Here is an 18,393-nt window from a genome sequence, read left to right as displayed (position 1 = left end):
ACACCTATTCCTGTGAAAATCATCATAGGAATCTTTAACGATAGGTGGTCAAGGCCTCAGTTTAATGTTCTCTCCTTCAGTGAAATATCCAGCTCAATTTGCTGAACACAGCTTTCCTAGGAATCAGAAGGAAGACTGCTATTTTGCAATCAAATTCTATTTTGCAGGTTTCCTGTCTAAGAGTTGAATGTGCCCTTTTCTTTTCATGCTTATAAAATCCCAGCTCAGGAAGCGATGTGAGGATGTGGGTTGTGCTCAAGCTGACAAAACCCTTAGGCACTGAGAAGAAATATTGCAATAAATAGGTCACGCTTTGCATTACAATGATCTGGACTACCGAACCTAGACAAGGGAACTCTACAGTTTGTGCAGTTTTGATTAACATTGAGAAAGCCCCAGTCAGAGAAAACATAATATTTTCACAGTAACTGATACCCGCTCACTATTATCTTTTTCCTAACTTCAGATGCTCTGGAATCACCACAGCTTCTGTCATTGCAGTAAAATCCATTGTTACAAGCTTGAAACTATTTTTGCGGGGGAAGTAAACTGTTCAGTTTTGTATAGAAGGCCCAAGTTAACAATTAAAGCCTCAAATTATAGCATGCATACGTGTGTGTGTGTGTGTTCATGTATATATATACACACGCACATATATGTGTATATATGAAATATATATATATACATACACATATTCTAGTCTGATAGCTTTTAACTCATCTTTATCTTGAGTAATCATTTTTTTCCTAGACAGAAACCTTTGAGGGATAAAACAAAAGTCTCCTCCGGCTTGAGTGGCATGTAGTTTCAACCTGTGAAGAGACATACTTTTTTCTTGTCAACATGCTGAGAAGCAGCACAACACACAGGGATGTGAAAAGGAAAAACAAGATATACCATTGGAAAGCAGATTTCTTCCATTACTCTTATTGAATTTCTAAGTAGGTAATCTCTTTTGAGGCACCTTGCTCTCATTTTGACAGGCATCATTTGGATACACACTGCTCTTCCTGACCCTGAGATCTCTAGCATACGGCCCAAGCTGAGCTGAAAGACTCCATCTCCCTGCCCTGGCTCCCTTGCAGATGTCAGGAGATCCCAGAAAACTATTGTAAAACGCGAAGTATAGCCTTGGGAAAAACCACATTGGCATCACTGGCTATCCTGCTTGATTTATCTTGTGGCAGCCTAATGAATGGGGCCAATCTATAACTGGTAAAGCTCTCCTGATACCAATGAAATTATCACAGGAATTAATCTAGTCCTAGACGTTAGTTGCAATGTGCCTTTTTTATCATGAGTAAGATATAGACAGAACAAATGAGACAGTTATATGCTTTTGCATGGTCAAAATAAACTAATCATGTTTAACAGGCAGAAAGAGCATATGGCAAGAAGAAAAATATGAATCTACCATAATTACTGTACTATCTGCCAACATTCAAGTTATTCAATAGTCAGAAAAAACATGTGGAGCAGGCAAGTGGACCACAGCAATAATAGGGAAAAAAAAAAAAAAAACAAAGAAACCAAATATTATCTAATGCAGTTTTGCAGTAGAAACCAGTGGTCAATTTGAAGGATTCTTCTCAAAAGCATTGTATTGAAATGCCATTAAAAAGCTCAGCCTGCTACACTGTCTTTTTATTCCACATTTACTTTCATTCCTACACCCTTCTACTCAAAAGGGTAACTACTATGTTAGTAGCTAAACCTGCCATAGGAGAGCTAGCACTCATTACTTTGCCTAAAAGAAAACATTAGGAAGGAATATTGGGCCCTTTACCTTGAGAAGCTCAGAATTTACTGCATATCTTTAATGCTTAGGACAGCATACTTTTACTGTTGCATGCAAAAGTGCTTTTTCTTTTCCATGAACCTGATCGTCTTTCTGTTGAGACATAAACTATGAAATTCACTATTTCTTTTTTCTTATACGAGTTCCTCAAGCAGTGTTGGCCAACTGCTAAGATCAGCAGTCATCCCAAGGCCTGGGTAAGCAGCAGAGGCCACAGCAGCAAACCCTGAAAAGCTGCCAGAGCACACGCATGAGACAGGTGGTGAAAAAAGGCAGGTTCATTTCCGATCTGAAATGCAGTGCACAACCTGGTTTTGGACAGCGTTAAACCTTACTCGGAGGAGTGAGAGCAGCATGGGGTATGCTCCTTGGAGCCAGCAGCTTCACACTCTTTTCAGAACACCTCATGGAAACCCCCCCCAGAGCTGGAAATGGGACTTCTGGGCCTGGCTTTGATGAGCTGGGTGACGCTGGTTCCCTTCTCCCTTCAGGGACTGCCTACACAGGCGTTCTGTGCTCCATCTGCCATCCTGGATGACACCTTCCCCTGCTGCAGTGACCCTAGTGAGCTCTGGAAATCAAATTATAAAGAGTCCTGCTGCACAGTCACTGGGGCAGGATTCAAAAGCTGCTGAAAACGCATGGTGAGGCATTCATTCAGTTATGTGCCACAGCTGATGCTTCCACTATTTTCTTTAAACAAAAAAAAACCCACATAAAATAGGAAATTAGATTAGAATTATTACATCAGCTGCAAGGTTAAAGTAGTCAAAGAAGAGGAAATTCAGGCTGCCTATGAAGCCTTAAGTTGCCCACTGCACATACATGTTCTTATACATATGCCTAATGACGGACTGTATTACTTAATCACATGACATTTTTTTCCCTGGGACTCATCTTGGTTGTCCCTGTTGGTGCACAGCCCGAACACACAAGGGAAGACTAAGACTGTATGGATGACACAAAATCTGATATCTCCTAAACTGCAAGTACTTCACTTGGTAGCAAATAAAGCTATTGTAATATTCTTTAAGAGTCTTATTACAGTAGATGGTATTTGCGCATAGAATAATAAGTACACAAAATCATAACCATTTCTTATCTGCAAGCCAAATACAACTGTCCATAGATTTTCAGGTGCCATTTGACCAAAAAATATACTCATTATCAAAAAGTTCCCTCCAGAACCTTTACATTTGGATAACGGAGGTATTAATCAGCCTCCCATTGTACAATGACAAAGGGTGAGCATGTTGGTATATAGCAATAATTCACCACAGAAACCCAACTGTGAATTAGATTAAGCCCAGGTTTATAACAGAACAAGATCTGGAAACTGATTTTACCCCTCTATAATTTTTTTTTTCTTTATCTTGTTTCTTTGGAATCTGTCCTTCAGATGAAGGGATCATTTTATCCTCTACAAATTGTTTTCAGGTTGGCACGCATAAGCGGTGCTGGAGTGACAGTAGAGTTAGAAATCCAACAGGAATCTGTGGTGCTTCTCATGATGACAGAGTAAGTAAAATCACACCTGTCCCCCAGGATCAAAGCACCTGGAGGTAGTAAGAGACAGACTACTCCAAATATGGTCTCCATCACAAAAATCTTCAGCTGTGCTGCCAGAAACACATGGTCTTGGTGACTACTGCCTGCTATTCATGTTACTGAAATACTACTACTTCAACATATTAGCAAACAAAGAACATTGTTATGACATCTAGAACAGAAAGTACCTCAACATGTAACAAGTCTGCTTACACTGAAAAGTCAGTCAATACTTTTTGAGCCTTTTACTACGTTTTGGGAATCTCCAGTTCACAGCGTTTAAGATGAACATCTGGAGAAGAAAAATCCCACCTATTCCAGTGCAATAAACCTCTTCAGTTTATGTTTAGGAAGGGCTACCCATGGGAAACCTACAGTTGCCCCCTTCCTCTTGCCCAGACCTTGCAAATTTTCACTTATAAGCCTTCTCAGCACAGCTTTCCTACTTTTCTCACATAGGGATTCATCCTACATACAAGAAGGACCTATATAAAAAAAAAAAACAAAACTTCTCCACGAGAACTTATGTTAAAAAAAAATACACACATACAAAGAGAAGAAACAGAAGAAAAAAAGAATAAGGTGTTACTTACTGGTTAACACAGTGATTGATCTTGCTGACTTGGAAACCATATTTGAGTTCACTACCAACAGAGTTACTATGTAATATAGGCCATGGTATTTGGCATTAAAAACCACAGGGGCAGGTAAAGTGCTATTGAATTCTTCAAACTGGAAAAAGTAGTTCTTGGATTCTCCAGCTATCTTCACAACATATACAGAGGATGAGCTCACCACATCAGACGCTTCCAGGGAGACAATGATACAATTGTCTTCTCGGACAGTAACTTGGAAAGGTTCTGCATTCTACAAAGCAAGAATAAAAAGATTTTACTGAGGTAAAAGCCATTGCTTACTTTTTGCCCATTTCGTTTGATACTCGTAAGATGCTCAAGTTATCTTTGTGACAAAGTTACATCTTGTATTCCACAAGAGAGCTAACATCAAATCCTAGCAGTTTCTTTAGAATAAAATTCACAATCAGCTGAAGTCCATGCGCATCTGACTATTAGGCCAGTCCCTCTACCTGGTTCCTACTACATGCTTTCTGATGCTCTGGCCATATTACCTTTTAAAACCTGAGGAACAAAGCCTGCACCATGGTTTCCTGATGAGGGGTGGAGAAGAGCAGAAGAACAAGGTGAAAAGAAGCATCAATGGCAAGAGGATTTCCAATAAAGCCACAAAGTGTAATAGTTAAGTCATTAAATACAAAAAAAGAAAGCTGATTAAATCAAGACTCCTATGCGTTGCAGACACAGGATCATATATTCTTGAAGCCAATACATTTTAAGAAGCTGCAGCTGAAGAAAAATTTTTGGCACTGACTAAGCATTTCCAAATATGCCTGCTCCAGCAAGTGTCAGGTGATCAGCAGCCCTCAGGATTAGGCACTATGTTCATGGCTTTGGTTGGCACTTTACATTTTCAGTATTTCTTTTATTAGTCATAGAGAGAAAATGAAGCAATTTAACCTTGTTTTCATATATCATGAGCATGATCAGTCATTGCCAGCTGAAAACACTTTCGTTTTATTAATTGCAAACCAGCAGTCAGCCAGAAGCACTTGCTCTCTACAGGATTTTCAAAACAGATTCACAGTAATTAATGAGAAGGACAAGTTCAAGCTTACATCAACCATTGCCTTTTCTGTTTATTAGGCCACATTGATACTTATAATTTTTTTTACCCCCACTGTGATATATGATATTTTCTATTCCCAACTCCACAGTACCCTCTTCCTCCTTTATACTTCACAGGCTGAGATTGGAGGGCAGGGCGTGTAGCCATGGCCAGTTTGTGCTATATTCATCGAGTAAAGTTGTTCCTGTACCACAGAGCTGGACGCTTCCTTCAGAGATTAATTTTAGCAGCTTGGCTACCTCCTGTCTTCCTGTAGCTTTGTCTAGCAGGGATTCTGCCATAAAAATAATACAAAATAATGCTCCAGAAGCAGGGTTCCCTATTTGAGATTCACACATACGTTATTGCCAACTCCTGGCATTTAAAAAGAAAGGTTTAAAATTGTGAGGCTTTAAACAACAGTTCTTTGCCTTTACATATGTTCACACCTTTATTATTGGACTTTGAGACTTTACAGTGTATGTAAGGTCATATTCTCTAAATTTCCGCAGCTATCATAAGAATCAGAGACTTTGTTATTTAATAATATCTGAAATTACCTTAAAATGAAATTACTTCACAAACTGGGACTATATGGTAAAAACATGTAAATATTTTAATATTGATGGTAAAACACAAAGAGCTGGCTAGATTATGCAGAGTACAGAACTTATAAGTGACAGTACAAGGCAAGATTCCCGGACCGCCCACTCAGGATATCTAATATTTTAGCCCTGTAACCCACTTCAGCAGGCACTCATGGTTGTAAAAGTTTGAAAATATTCCCTAAGTTTAATTAATGCAGAGATGTCTACCACCAGAGATACTGAAATAATAGGCTTGAGAAGAAGGGATCTAAGCAAAACCACTGTTCTGTCTCAACATGAGAACAAGGTAGCTAGTGCATAGTAAGTTCAGCCTAAGCAGGACCCCCAAATCTAAATACCTCAAACCTAAGATTACAAATAGAGGGAATTCAGCTTCAGCCGTTGATTTGAGGTATGCTTTGATTAGTCTCTTAAAAAAAAAAAAGACTTATAGCTGTCAAGCCAAAGTTATCAATAGATGAGTATTTTACTGTGAAGGTTTTGGTAACGTTTCACATATGGCACAGCAATTGCTCAAAAAGGCTTACCATCTAAGACCACAGTTATGCAAAAGCTTACATTTGTTTGCCTTAATACCAATTGAATTCAACATTGCTTACCCTTTGCGTAGATCAAAATACCACATTTCAAGTGTTTGCATTTTGCTTTAAATCCTGATGCAGCACTTGGATCCACACAGTATGACAGGCCAAAAGATTCAGACCTTTAACTGAATATTATATTTAGAGTTGCTCAAAAAAATTGGGAGTCCTGCTATCCTTCTTCCTCCCCATTCTCCTCTCACTAACAAAATTTGGAACAATTCGTACTTCAGCTCTTCTTGCATGGGGAGACAGAAGAAAGGGTGCATCTGCAGACTTGCTTTCAGAGGCATGTGTGCTGCCCTCCCACAGAAAGCAACGTTTTCCTCCAAGACCAAGCAAAGAAAGACAGCACTGATTCAGCAAGGTTACAACTGCATAATAACCTTGAAGTATATGTATAATCCCACAGACATCAGTGGGTTTTGACCTTCCATAGACTTACATTTAAATGCTTCACTAGAACAAAGTTAACTGTTATCTCTAGAACTATTCTAGTCTTCGCTCAGCTCTGCTGCTGAACCGTGGAATACTAACCCAATTTGCCTACCTTGCTATGAAGAAACACACAAAAGAGCCCAACAAATTTATACATGCCAACAAACAGTTCAAAGCAAGTTCTGTGTGTTAGGTGGTATTATAAAATCATTTGTGATGTTAATCAAGTACAGCTGGAAATTAAGCATATAATTGCAGAGTTACAGATATTCCTAGGATATAATTAGATGCTTTCAGACTGCTCATATGGGGTGTGATTTTATTCTTTGATTCTTCCATGGGTATTGTATTCAGCACATCAAAGACTATATACTTTTATTTCTCCGCCTCACAGTGTTTTCTGGAGTTCATAGTAAGTACTGTTCAGCAGATGATCTGCTAACCTGCTGCAATAGATCTCAGACAACTCGCATAATATGCTGGCACTAGCTAAATATGTAGAAACCTCACATACATCTGCTGTTGTTACCTATGATGAGACCTGATGGGGGAAAATAACTGAGTCAGTTATCACCTAAGTATGTGGGCACCGTAAAACGGTAGCCTCCCTCCTTCATGTGCCAGTGCCCAGATCCTTTTAAACCTCTGCATGCATGATGGACATGCATTTCTTGAGTGGTGTATCTCATTTGTTGTGTGGCTCATCCATCCCATACTTGCACCCACCTGCATAATGCACATCTTCTTTGAATAACATCTATTCTGATATGATGAGGATGATATGATCCTCTCCCACACACCTGTATGCCTAGGCTTTTAGGCTGCTGCATGCATAGCACACATGGGTTTTGCGAGGCATCTGTTGTCTCTTGAAATAACTTCTATCCTTCCATTTTAGCACTAAGGTTTGGTTTGTAAAATGAAGAGACAGAAAAGGGATGAATAAAAGGCTTGACAATCAACATGCCATAGGACTAGATCATTTATCTCCCTTGGGGAATATGTATTTCACTTTGGTAGCATTTTAAAAGAACAGACCATTTCACGTATCCTTTTCTTCATGTTATATGAGGTGAGGCTTATCAGCCAGCACTGGGCTTGAGATTTTGGGAAGAAGGCTAGGATAAACCCAGTATTTTTTCTGAGCACCATGGAAGTGACAAACATGCCCCACTTAACTAGATTGTAAAGCCAGTGTGTCTTAGGACTGACAGCATCAGTATGGTAAATACACATTTCATTACTTCTGGTCAGCTACCTCCAGGATTTAATTTGCTGGTGTCACAGCTTGAGCGGCTGTTTCATGCCTGTGGGGAAATTTGGCAGGGTTTGTGCATTCAGAACCAAATGATTGGCTCCAACTTCCTTCCTAGTTTATTATTACAAGCTCGTGCCACAGTAAAGCACTTAGAAAAAAGGCAGGGGGAGTAAATCCCACAATGCGATGCCTGTTCAGTCATCTTCAGTGCAGGGATGAGTCATGCTAGTGGAATTTCCAGCCAATAACAAGGTCTCAATTAAAATAAAAAAGGAGGGGGAGGCAAGAAAATATGTGACGTCAAATAAACAATATTCAAAGAGTAATAGGAAAGAAATGCAGAGCTCAGAGTTTTCTTTTTTAGAAGTTTATATCCTCAGTTTGTTTCTTTGTAACAGTACAGGTTTTACACATAAGGAAGAGATCAGTTTCACAATAGCTACTAATTTTCTGTACTTCAGTTTTTGAATATCTCACACTGAAACATATTAGGCTTTGACCTGATTATCGGAAGTGTATGTAGCTAAGTGTTCTCCTGACTTCAGGAGGGGCAGCGGATGCTTATCAGCTCTGAGAAACTGGACTTCGGGTTACCTTCTACAAGTGGAACGAAGGCTCTGATCAAATCTAAGTTCTATCCACTGACATAAAGTTGTTCCCAAGTATCTCAGAGTTTCCAAAGCAGGCATCTGAAATCCCAGATCAGCAGTCAATTTTGAAGCTATGAGCATCAACCTTTTACACCAAAGATACCATTAAGATCATCCACTGGATAATGCTGGTCAAAAATAACATCAATGAGAGTATTATAAGATAATACTTGCACTACATCCAGACCTGCTGGTTGAATTACTGGCTATTTTTTGTGAGCGACTTTGCCGTATCCAGAAACATTTTGCCCCAATGGCTAATAATGCTAATTTTCTTCTAAATCACATGATGACTCATTCTAGCTTAGATTCATCTCACCTAATTTTAGGTACTTAAATGAGACTGACCAAGATGACCTTTTCAGATAAAGCCACCTGTGGATTCATCTCAGATCTGAACTACTTTTGAAAGTGCAACGAACAGCCAAAGGGTCTGTGCTCCGAGCTCGGCAAAATTTCTTCAGTCATCTGAAGCTAGGTATGCCGAGTTCAAGCCTCATAACACTGGCTGGAATCATTAGGACTGGAATTAGATTTCAGGATTTCTGACCTCTGCTATAGTCTTGCAGGGGTACCTCCTCAGACAGCACATAAGAAATTTCATAAAAATAGTGTTGCAAAACATATAAAAGTCATGTCATATTATTTCCGCACCAGCTTCCTAATGTATGTTGCATGAATGTCATTTCCCTGTGATGATGACAAATGACACTGAACAGCAAATACAACAGAACTGGTAAACATTCATTTTATTCAGAAATTCAAAATTTTATATCCAATACTACTGCTGTGCATTAACACCAATTATTGTTTCATTTCAGTTACTGGGAAGGGAAGCAAGAGAGCCAAAAGCTAAAATCTGATCTATGTATAAGCTGGTCTAGTCATGTACTCTATTTAGTAACATTTGACTCTCTCTCTGCAGGCTAGAAACTCTGGCTTGAGATGATCCCAGCCATGTTCTGATCTTTTATAACTAGAAAAAGAGACCGCCCTGAAACGCTTCTCCATTGCAACATGGAGTCATTGTCCAGAATAGGCTCCGGTTTCAAACAATTTACTTGTATTTTTTAGTATGTAATATTACTTTAGATGACCTCTTAGATGACCGTCTTTACTTTAGATGACTTTTCAGATTCCCACCTCACTTCTGTCATCACTGTACTCAGCCTATTATCATACCTTTTTCATTTTCACATCTCCCTGTCTATGCTCTCCACAGGATAAAGCAGGAAAAAAACTTGTACTTTCTGCAAAATTTTGTGACATCAAATCTTACACTGTCTATGTTCCACATCCAGTCTCCTTACTCTTTTTTTCAAAGGCTCACAATAAGAACGTTATATATGACTGAAATCAATATGGTTTCACACAAAGATATAAGCAGTTGTAGAAAAAGCAGTTCCCCCGGCCACAACCTGGGAAAGATCCTCTGAGTGCAGACAGGAAACGTGGAAATTACACCACATTGAGGCTTCTTTGGAATTGTCAGCTGTCATTACTAGACGCTATAGTTTTAAAGAAAAAGGTAAAGTCACCCTTATAGAATTTGGGGAAGAACGCTAAGCATTTCACAAGGTCCAATGAATTCTGGGCCAGACAAAGATATGAGGAGTGTTAGCTGTAAGAGGAAAAAGATTGTTTGAAATGGTCTTCAAGAACGTTAGCAGAAACATCAGCATAAGAGTTAGTGAAAATAAGGCAATTTAACCCTGGGGCTTTTGTTCTTATCTACTGTTCTCCACAGGTTGTGCTCTCCTTTAGTCTTCTTTAGACTAAATACTCCATGGGAAAAATGGAAACCCTTATCCTCAAGATTTTTCATGCAAAAAAAGAATATTTTAATGAGTAGAAAGACAGCAAAAGCAGCAGTTCTCAATAATTTATGATGTCTGATTCAGGTTAACAAAGCATTTCTGGCATTCTGCTCTACGAATAGTGTTCTCAGCACTGCTTCTGTCCTCAGCCTTAAAAAGCCAGTAATAACAATCTGCTAGTCATATTTTATAAATGAGCTTCAACATTTCTTTGTTCTAAGAGACAGCTTTAAAGGAAAAGTATGCTCTCCTCCTCTCTGTACACCAATGGAGAATATGAGGGCTTTTTTTAAAGCAAATGTCAGTATTATACATACAGTCCATCCTGTTTTGCTACCATTCTAAAGTTAATAACCTACTTTAGAACCACTGTAAGGAAATCTGTCTTGATACTATCAACTGCTAGAGCTATAACAGTAAGTAAATGCCAAAATGCTAAATATGTAAAAAAAAAAAAAAAAAAAAGTTTGCATTCATTACGGCTAATACCTTTTTATGTAACACTTTGTAAAAATATCAAACATTTAATAAGTTGTGGTTAAATATTTATTTCTATCCCATCCTGCTGCTGCAAACTGCAGAGGGTAAAACCCAAGCCTAGTCATCCAGCGAACCCTGACGTTGATAAAGTTTAAAACTAACTAAGAACTTCATAGATGGCGTCTCTCCCTAGTTTAGGTTCTGACTTCACATATACACCTGAAACTTGACAGGAATTCACATTCCGGTAGATATTATAGTTTGGTCTCTCTCCACTCTAGACTTACAGCTTCTCTCTAGAACTAAAGTTATGTCAAAAAGGGCAATCATTCTGAAAGAAAAGTATGAATTTGGTCCCCTTCCCCAATGACCAACGCACTTATACATCCATTCAGACATTTACAGAGCCTCTGCAATTAAAGGTTAGCCATCCCCTGTGAACAGATCCAAACACATACACATGGCAGATGAACCATGTGTTTTAATTAAAATGCCTCTTCCCTCTTGAGCCTGTGTGTGAATAAGAGAAAATAAGAAAGGGCACAGGAAACATATCGCCTCAATTCCCTTAACTCTGCCCAACTGACCTCTGTTGTGCAGTTCTGCAATCAACACTTTTTCCTCAGTCTTTTGGGGGGTTAGTGAAAGCAAATTTCCACTCACAGAAATGTGAAATGATCTAAGTTGTGCTATGCCAGATGGGAAGCTAAAGAAGTTATGTTAGGTGATTTCTGTTAAGTTCTGAAAAGGAGTAAGCACCTCAACAGGGAAAGGAAAAGAGAGATTACTTTTCTCTTTTCCTAGGAACTGGAGTTCACTGAGAGGCGTGATCCACATATTATGATCCACATCCAATTACCCTAAGGATGTGCATATTCCCCATCATTTCAGATGAAGTCCTTTCACAGTGAACCATTTATAGGCCAAAACAGATCTAACTGCTTCACTGCCCTCTCAGTCACAGAATTCATGGGACAGGTCGCCTTGGGAAAGTGTTGAAGGAGAAGACAGAGTGAGTGAGAAATGAATTTATATGTGGATTTTGAAAAGCTTGGATTACTGGAAAGAAATCTTTCTTTCCATGTCATCAAATGGTCTTTCAGGGGTGTCTTACATTTCAAAGTGCCCTACAGGAAACAAAAAGGAATATTGCAGGAGACTTTTTTTTAAGATGATGAAGGGCAAATTAATCTCTGCTGTTCAGTCCTTCAGTTCCAAAAACAGTGGATTCACCCATTCAAACGACCACAGTCTGGAATATAAGCTTTGGAGCAATTACTGATGTTGAAATGCGTGATTAGAAAGTCACGCAGAAAATTCCTGATGTTCAACAGAATTTGAAGACTGATGTTGCACCATGAGAAAAATCAGGCACCAAGTGCTTCATCAGCTGATGCCAGCTGTAAGGCACTCTAAGGATACTGTAAAAGTGAAATGTTTTCATTTTGAACTGATTGGTCTTATACATATATATACATATATATATGAGCAGTATGTGCACACAAGTGAACTACTACTTAAAGACAGAATGCAATGCTTTGTTATTTACAGTACCTACAAAGAGCACAACTGGCAGGAAGTTATAGCCTTCTTTTATCTGAAGAACTGAAGTTCAAAGTGGTTATCTAATTTATCTGAAATCACAAAGCGACTCAGTGGGAAAGAGTGGAAAAGAACAAGACTTCCTGCCTCCCCACCCCATATTAATCTATAATAAAAGACTAGACTCAGATGAATAAACTTATCGGTAGGCTCCTCACAGGCTACTCCAAGCACCTAACTCCTTGTTCCTTAACGTTAAGTGTTTTTAATAGGAATTAGGAAATAAAGTGCTCTTAAAAATTTTATAAATTTCACCTTTTCAAATAGGCTCAATAGTCTCAAAAAGTTGAGACTTTCAGAGAGGTTTAGAAATTCAAAATAAGAAGGTATTTAGAGGAAAAAAAAATCATTTTCTGTTTCAAATCAATTCTTCCGGCACTGCACTTTATACCAATGTATAAGAGTTAACTTCACTGACACTGCAGGCTCCTATTAACCTTGTATAGCATTGATATAGGATGATAAACTTAAACATGCATAAAACTGTTTACACTGCAGTGTAGGCTGGGAACAACTGCTCCTGGTTCAGGTTAAATACATTAAGCAATATCAATTATTCACCTGCAGTTGTGCAGCTGAACTCTACTCTTTATTCATATGAGCACATGCTCATCTGCTTCCTATGTCATCAGGAGGGACATGGAAAAATTCTGAGACAGATACGGGGTAAATTTTGTCCTCATCTAAAAACCCACCAAGATAATGTCTTCAAAGGTCACTAAAGCAATGGCATACTCAGGAAGAAAAACCTAAACCAGATTACCTGTTTTCCTATTTTGCACTCTAATACTTACTATCTTTCTCCCCATAGCCATAACTGTGGTGTGAGTTCCCTCCCTTGAAAGATGGCTTATTCTGTCTCAAACAGGGGTTTATTTTGTTTTCAATTCCAATTGGAACCTGATAGTCTACCCTTTGATTGCACTGTTGTACTTCCATGTTCTCTAAATTGGCAAGAGTTGATCTGAAAGCACTTGCTGAAATTCTTCATGTTATTTATACATAGTTCCTGTGGCTGAATATTGTCCTTTTTGCTAAAGCATTTACCGTGCAGTTTTCTTTTGCTTTTCCCCAACCTGTACTCAAAGCAAGACAAGCACCCAGAGCCATTTCCCTGATTACTAACAAAAGATGAGCTCTGTAATTTTCTCTATGGCACAGGGTCAATCACAAACCCACACAGCACATTTCAGTTGCTGCTATACCCTGATTTGAATTCATCTCTAGTGTGGCTTTAGGCTCAGCCCAGCCATTCACACTCATTTGATAAATTCTTACCCACAGAAGAACACTGCGTCCCACTACTGCTGGTAGCACACTACTCAGTAGCCAGAAAAACACCAAACCTGCAGAAACACACAGCTTATCCCCACTACCTTCCCCTCCAGGAATAACTGCAACAGGATTTATTTGGCCTTAGCACATCAAGGATTTAGCACAGCTGCCTGAGGCTGACTTGAAGGCAGCAACCGAGGAGCTAATCCAAACAGCTGTGGCCATGGAGTAGGGATTCCCAGCTGTACTGGAGGCTGTTGGGTAAAGCCCTCTCCCATGTAGCATGTGTTGTTCCACCTACCCAGAGGAAAGGATCGTGTGGGGGAGAATGACTGGGGTTATCTATCTGAGCGGTGACAGTGTAGGCTACTGAGTGTCAAACAGCCTTCAAGAAAGATTTAATTCTGCTACAATGCCCTTTCCTAACAAGTTAATAGCAAATGTGACCGAGGTAAAGGTCTTCAACCTGCAAAGAAAAAATCTACAATAATGTGTACTAGATCAGGAAAAATAACCATTCCTTCTGCTTCTAATATGCAACTGCCAAATTTATCCTTTATTGAGATCCAGTTATATGCTATCACAAGAACTTGTTTAAATATTCCACACACCTACCTGTATAATTCAAGCACTGTGTCTCCTGTTACCTTTGAAGTGAAGAGACCTTAATGATGGGTTGGTTAGAACTTTTATGCTGAGACTTCGGTACCTCTCGTAGGATTCATCTGGCTCAATTTTGTCAAAAAATTGGGCATCCAGTTTGATCTAGTGCTCTAGGCTCCCTCTGTAGGGAGATAGATCTCTAGAAGTTGATTTATCCACTGAAGATTAAACAAACTGCCTTCTGCAGATGCTTTTCTCTACCTGGAAACCTTCCTTTTGCTATCAAAAGCTAGATGAGACCAGACGCATCCTGTGTATTGTGTACCTGCAGCTACAATTTAGATTTGTACTGCCATCTTTATGTATTATGGCTGTTAATCTTTTTTGTCTCAATTGATGCTAAAAAGTTTTAATTTTGTTCATCTGCTTTCTTTTGCAACTGTAGAAAGACATGATGGCCCTGACTGAGCAAGGCACATAACTTCAAGTGTACAAAAGTTTGTATTCAGCAAAAGAGGCAAACATGTTCATAAATCCTTTGCCTATGTGACAAAGGAGGGCCCTGTGTGCAACAATCAATCAGGAGATCAAGGTCTCTCTTCCTGAGCTATCAGAGTGATAAACCCCTGAAACTTTCTACTAATTTAGTTTTGTCTTTTATGAAGTGAGGTTGCTAAAAAGTCATCCACAAGGGTAAAATAAGGACTGGCTCATTAGCGATGCTGAGATCTCTATTCTAGAGGTTCTGTATTCTCTCCATGTAAATTATTATTCCTTGTTATTGTCAGGTGGTTTTCACACTTGGAAGTTGTCCGGTGGCCAACAGGGATGCAGATAAACATTTATAAATATATTCATTGGTGTGATATCTTAGGCTGAGGTAGCTATGTAATAACAGTGCGGAGAGCATATGGATTAATTTCTGCATGGTTTGGCAGATACAAATCCTTTGAATGTGGAATTTAGAGAATTAAACTTTAGTCATTTCCTTTCTTTTATATATTTCTCTTTTTCCCCCACTTCTGCTCCACTATGCCTATGCAGCAATGAAATCCCTTTACTTTTAACATCAGACTGCATTTTTGCAGTCCCTCGCCTCAGGTTCATTCCCGCTGAAATTTCAGCAGCCTAACTAGGTGCCAGGACAGTCAAGAGACAGAAGCAGGCTTCTGACCATGCTCTCTCCTATCATGCTATAGAAATTTCTTTCCCGCTGAAATTTCAGCAGCCCAACTAGGTGCCAGGACAGTCAAGAGACAGCAGCAGGCTTCTGACCACGCTCTCTCCTATCACGCTATAGAAATTTCAAGTAGCAGAAAAATTGAGTAGGTGGTTTTGTTTTCTGGCTTAATGACAATAGGTTATATTAAGTATTGCAGCACCAGGCATGTTCTTGAGATGATTTCTGAAGTTACATCAGGACTGCAGAGGGCACACAGAAAAAACTTACTGCTCAATAGTCTCTTTCTGTTTTCTGTCAGAGGCCGGACTTCAGAGGAGAAGCTCATGACCCCAGGAGTACCCTGAATTCCCTCCATCTCACAGCACAGAAAGTCCTTCGCAAGCAGCAGCTTCTCCATATTTTAATGAACCATCAGCAACAACAGACTGGGTGTATGCTCTTAGCTTGTTTCAAACACCACGTAAAACTGGCTGTCTTAAATTACCCCACAAAGCTTGGACCATAAACACAATCAGATATCACAGCTCAGCTGATAAACAACAATTTATTAATCTATGGTAACTGAATAGCCTGTGCTCTCTTTTTCCTGCAGCTGTAAATACATCCAGTATGTGTGTGAGAGAGTGCCAATTCATAGTTGCCTTCAGCATTTGCATGTATATGAGTAAAATAAAATATCATCTGTTTGAAGTTATTCTTTCTCCTCTTGGTTACCCTGGAAGCTCTTGATTCAGTTCTCACACTTTTCATACAGAAAAGACAGCAAGAGAAAAACACTGTTCAATGTCCTTACAAAGGTACACACAAGTGCAGAAAGTCTGCATAAACAGGAAAGAGTAGACCCACTCACTCCTGAAGAGCAGAAATGTCTTCTTATTGGCCTCAGTAAAAATAGAGGCTAGAGTTGCTGGATTTTTTTTTTCCTGTTTGCCTCTACTAAAAAGGGGAAAAAAGACAATTATGACTGATGTTAATGGAAGACCTATTTATGTTGAATTCATTGCAGAAACAGTACGAGGACATATCATCCTTGTGGAATGATTTGCCCTATATTCCTTGAGCCAGATGAAAGTCCCATTATGTACAAAGTAACGTGCAGATGAATACAGATTTGTGATATCTATTATTCTCTCAATATACACAGCTTTGGTGTAATTCTTCTTCACCTCTTGTCATAAAGACAGGCTTCCTTCTGAGTGCTTCCTCCTGTCATAATGTGTGACTTTTTCGACTAACCTAGAATAGATTTGAAAGTGCACAGCACTGACAAGGAGTCAGTCATGATTAGGGCTCCCGCTGTGAAACACAACTGACACGTGCTCCTGAAACACGGAGCAATTAACCACTGTGAAATCAAAAATCACTCCACATCCATTCTTGCCCAGGCACACAGAACCAGAAAAACAAAATGAAAGAGATACAGCTTTATAGCCCTGGACAGCTTTGTAATTCAGAACGATCTTTATGAACAAGCAACATAATTTCATTCTCTAAGATGAAGTCTCTACGCCTCATACGGACACCTGGGAGGTCCTCGTGATTTTCAGTACAGTTAGCCTCTTCATGCTTCTGTGAGATACAGGGCACTCTTGGCCCGAACTCTCTGCCCGTTGCTTGCTCCCAAACCTGACAATAAGTTTGTGCAGGAAGAGATTTTGAGATCTAAAATGAGATTCTGGGTCCTTCTTGTTTCACTTAATAATCAATCTCCCTTTGCTATTCTGAGACAAAACCAGGCTCAGCGTTGTGCCTGATCCAGGAAGTGCACTGGAGCCACTGTGTTGCCTGTAAGTTTTAAGTGCCAACAGAGCAAGTCTTTCTTCCACGTAAAACCAAATAATACTTAAAAGATACATATACTTCCTAGAGCAATGAGGCCCCTTTCTTTGTTGAAATCTCCTGCTAAAATCACACTATAAATAACTCCAAGTAACAAAAAATACATCTCTGCCAGCAAAAAGCAGCCTGAATCTACGCATGCTAAGACTGTAGCTGGAAAGTAAAGACCATGCCTTACTCAGTAACCTGTCCTAGAAAAGCCAGTAGCTATCATTCAGCCGCAGGTCAGGAGAAAGGTTATCCAGTCTGGCACTAGCGTAGCCTGAAATCAAACACATTCAGTTCCCACCATCAGCTGCTACAGCACAGTTAGCTACCTTTAGGTGTAAGGACTGCACAGAAGGAAACAAAGTCAACTTCTTTAGAATTTTCACCTAAACCCAGATTTGCACTTTTCTGAAAAGTTATTCAAAAAAAAACAAAACTAAACAAAACTAAACCCAAAAAACCTAGCTAAGGGTTGTCTTTATTACCTTCAACATATGACCTGAAGTTAACACAAATCTTCATTTCTACTCAATGAGTATCTGCAAGCATTTCCTCAATCAAATTCTCCATAGTCAGTTTTAATAGCCACAGCCTCCATAGCCATAAGTTTTAATCCTCTCAGAGGGAGCAAGCACTAACTCAACTATTTTGAGGCAGCACTTTCAGAAATCAGCACCTTAGGTCAAGAAGGGTTGGAAACAACCACTGGGGGAAGAGAAGGGCAGGACTGTTTCCATGCAGCAGTTAAATCTCCTTTTGCATTCACATGATGTCTAGCACTTAGACAGTCTTGGACCATGAAAGGGGAATGAAAATGATCTTCTGCAATACATATAATAAAGTTATCTGTAATGCTAAAAGAGGCTCAGTGCAGGCTCCCTTGCACTGTCTACAGGAGTTACTTTGAAATGTAATCCTCTTTTTTGACTATATTCAGGTCATTAGCTGAAAGGCTCCAATTCTTGTCAGGCTTCCTTTAAATATGACCTGTTCATCCAGGAGGAGTAGCCAGGAGAGGCTGTGCATCGGCAAAGTTGGAAGC

General features: G+C 39.4%; 1 protein-coding gene across 6 annotated transcripts in view; it reads right to left on the bottom strand.

Annotated features, from left to right (window-relative positions):
- PTPRO (protein tyrosine phosphatase receptor type O) overlaps nucleotides 1–18,393 on the bottom strand; it is a 158,975-nt gene that overhangs the window by 66,134 nt on the left and 74,448 nt on the right. For 4 of the 6 annotated variants that reach the window (XM_068948099.1, XM_068948106.1, XM_068948115.1 and 1 more), the window contains exon 2: nucleotides 3,940–4,213. In XM_068948099.1, coding sequence (XP_068804200.1) covers nucleotides 3,940–4,213 — 274 coding nt within the window. Of the gene's footprint in view, nucleotides 1–3,939; nucleotides 4,214–6,236; nucleotides 6,322–18,393 lie in introns of those variants that run through there. The other 2 variants (XM_068948130.1, XM_068948139.1) reach the window with 1 other exon arrangement.

This window comes from Struthio camelus, chromosome 1 (assembly GCF_040807025.1).
Source record: "Struthio camelus isolate bStrCam1 chromosome 1, bStrCam1.hap1, whole genome shotgun sequence".
In the NCBI taxonomy this organism is placed as follows: Eukaryota; Metazoa; Chordata; class Aves; order Struthioniformes; family Struthionidae; genus Struthio; species Struthio camelus.
Note: the sequence above shows the minus strand (reverse complement) of the source record. Positions and strands in the feature narration are given on the sequence as shown.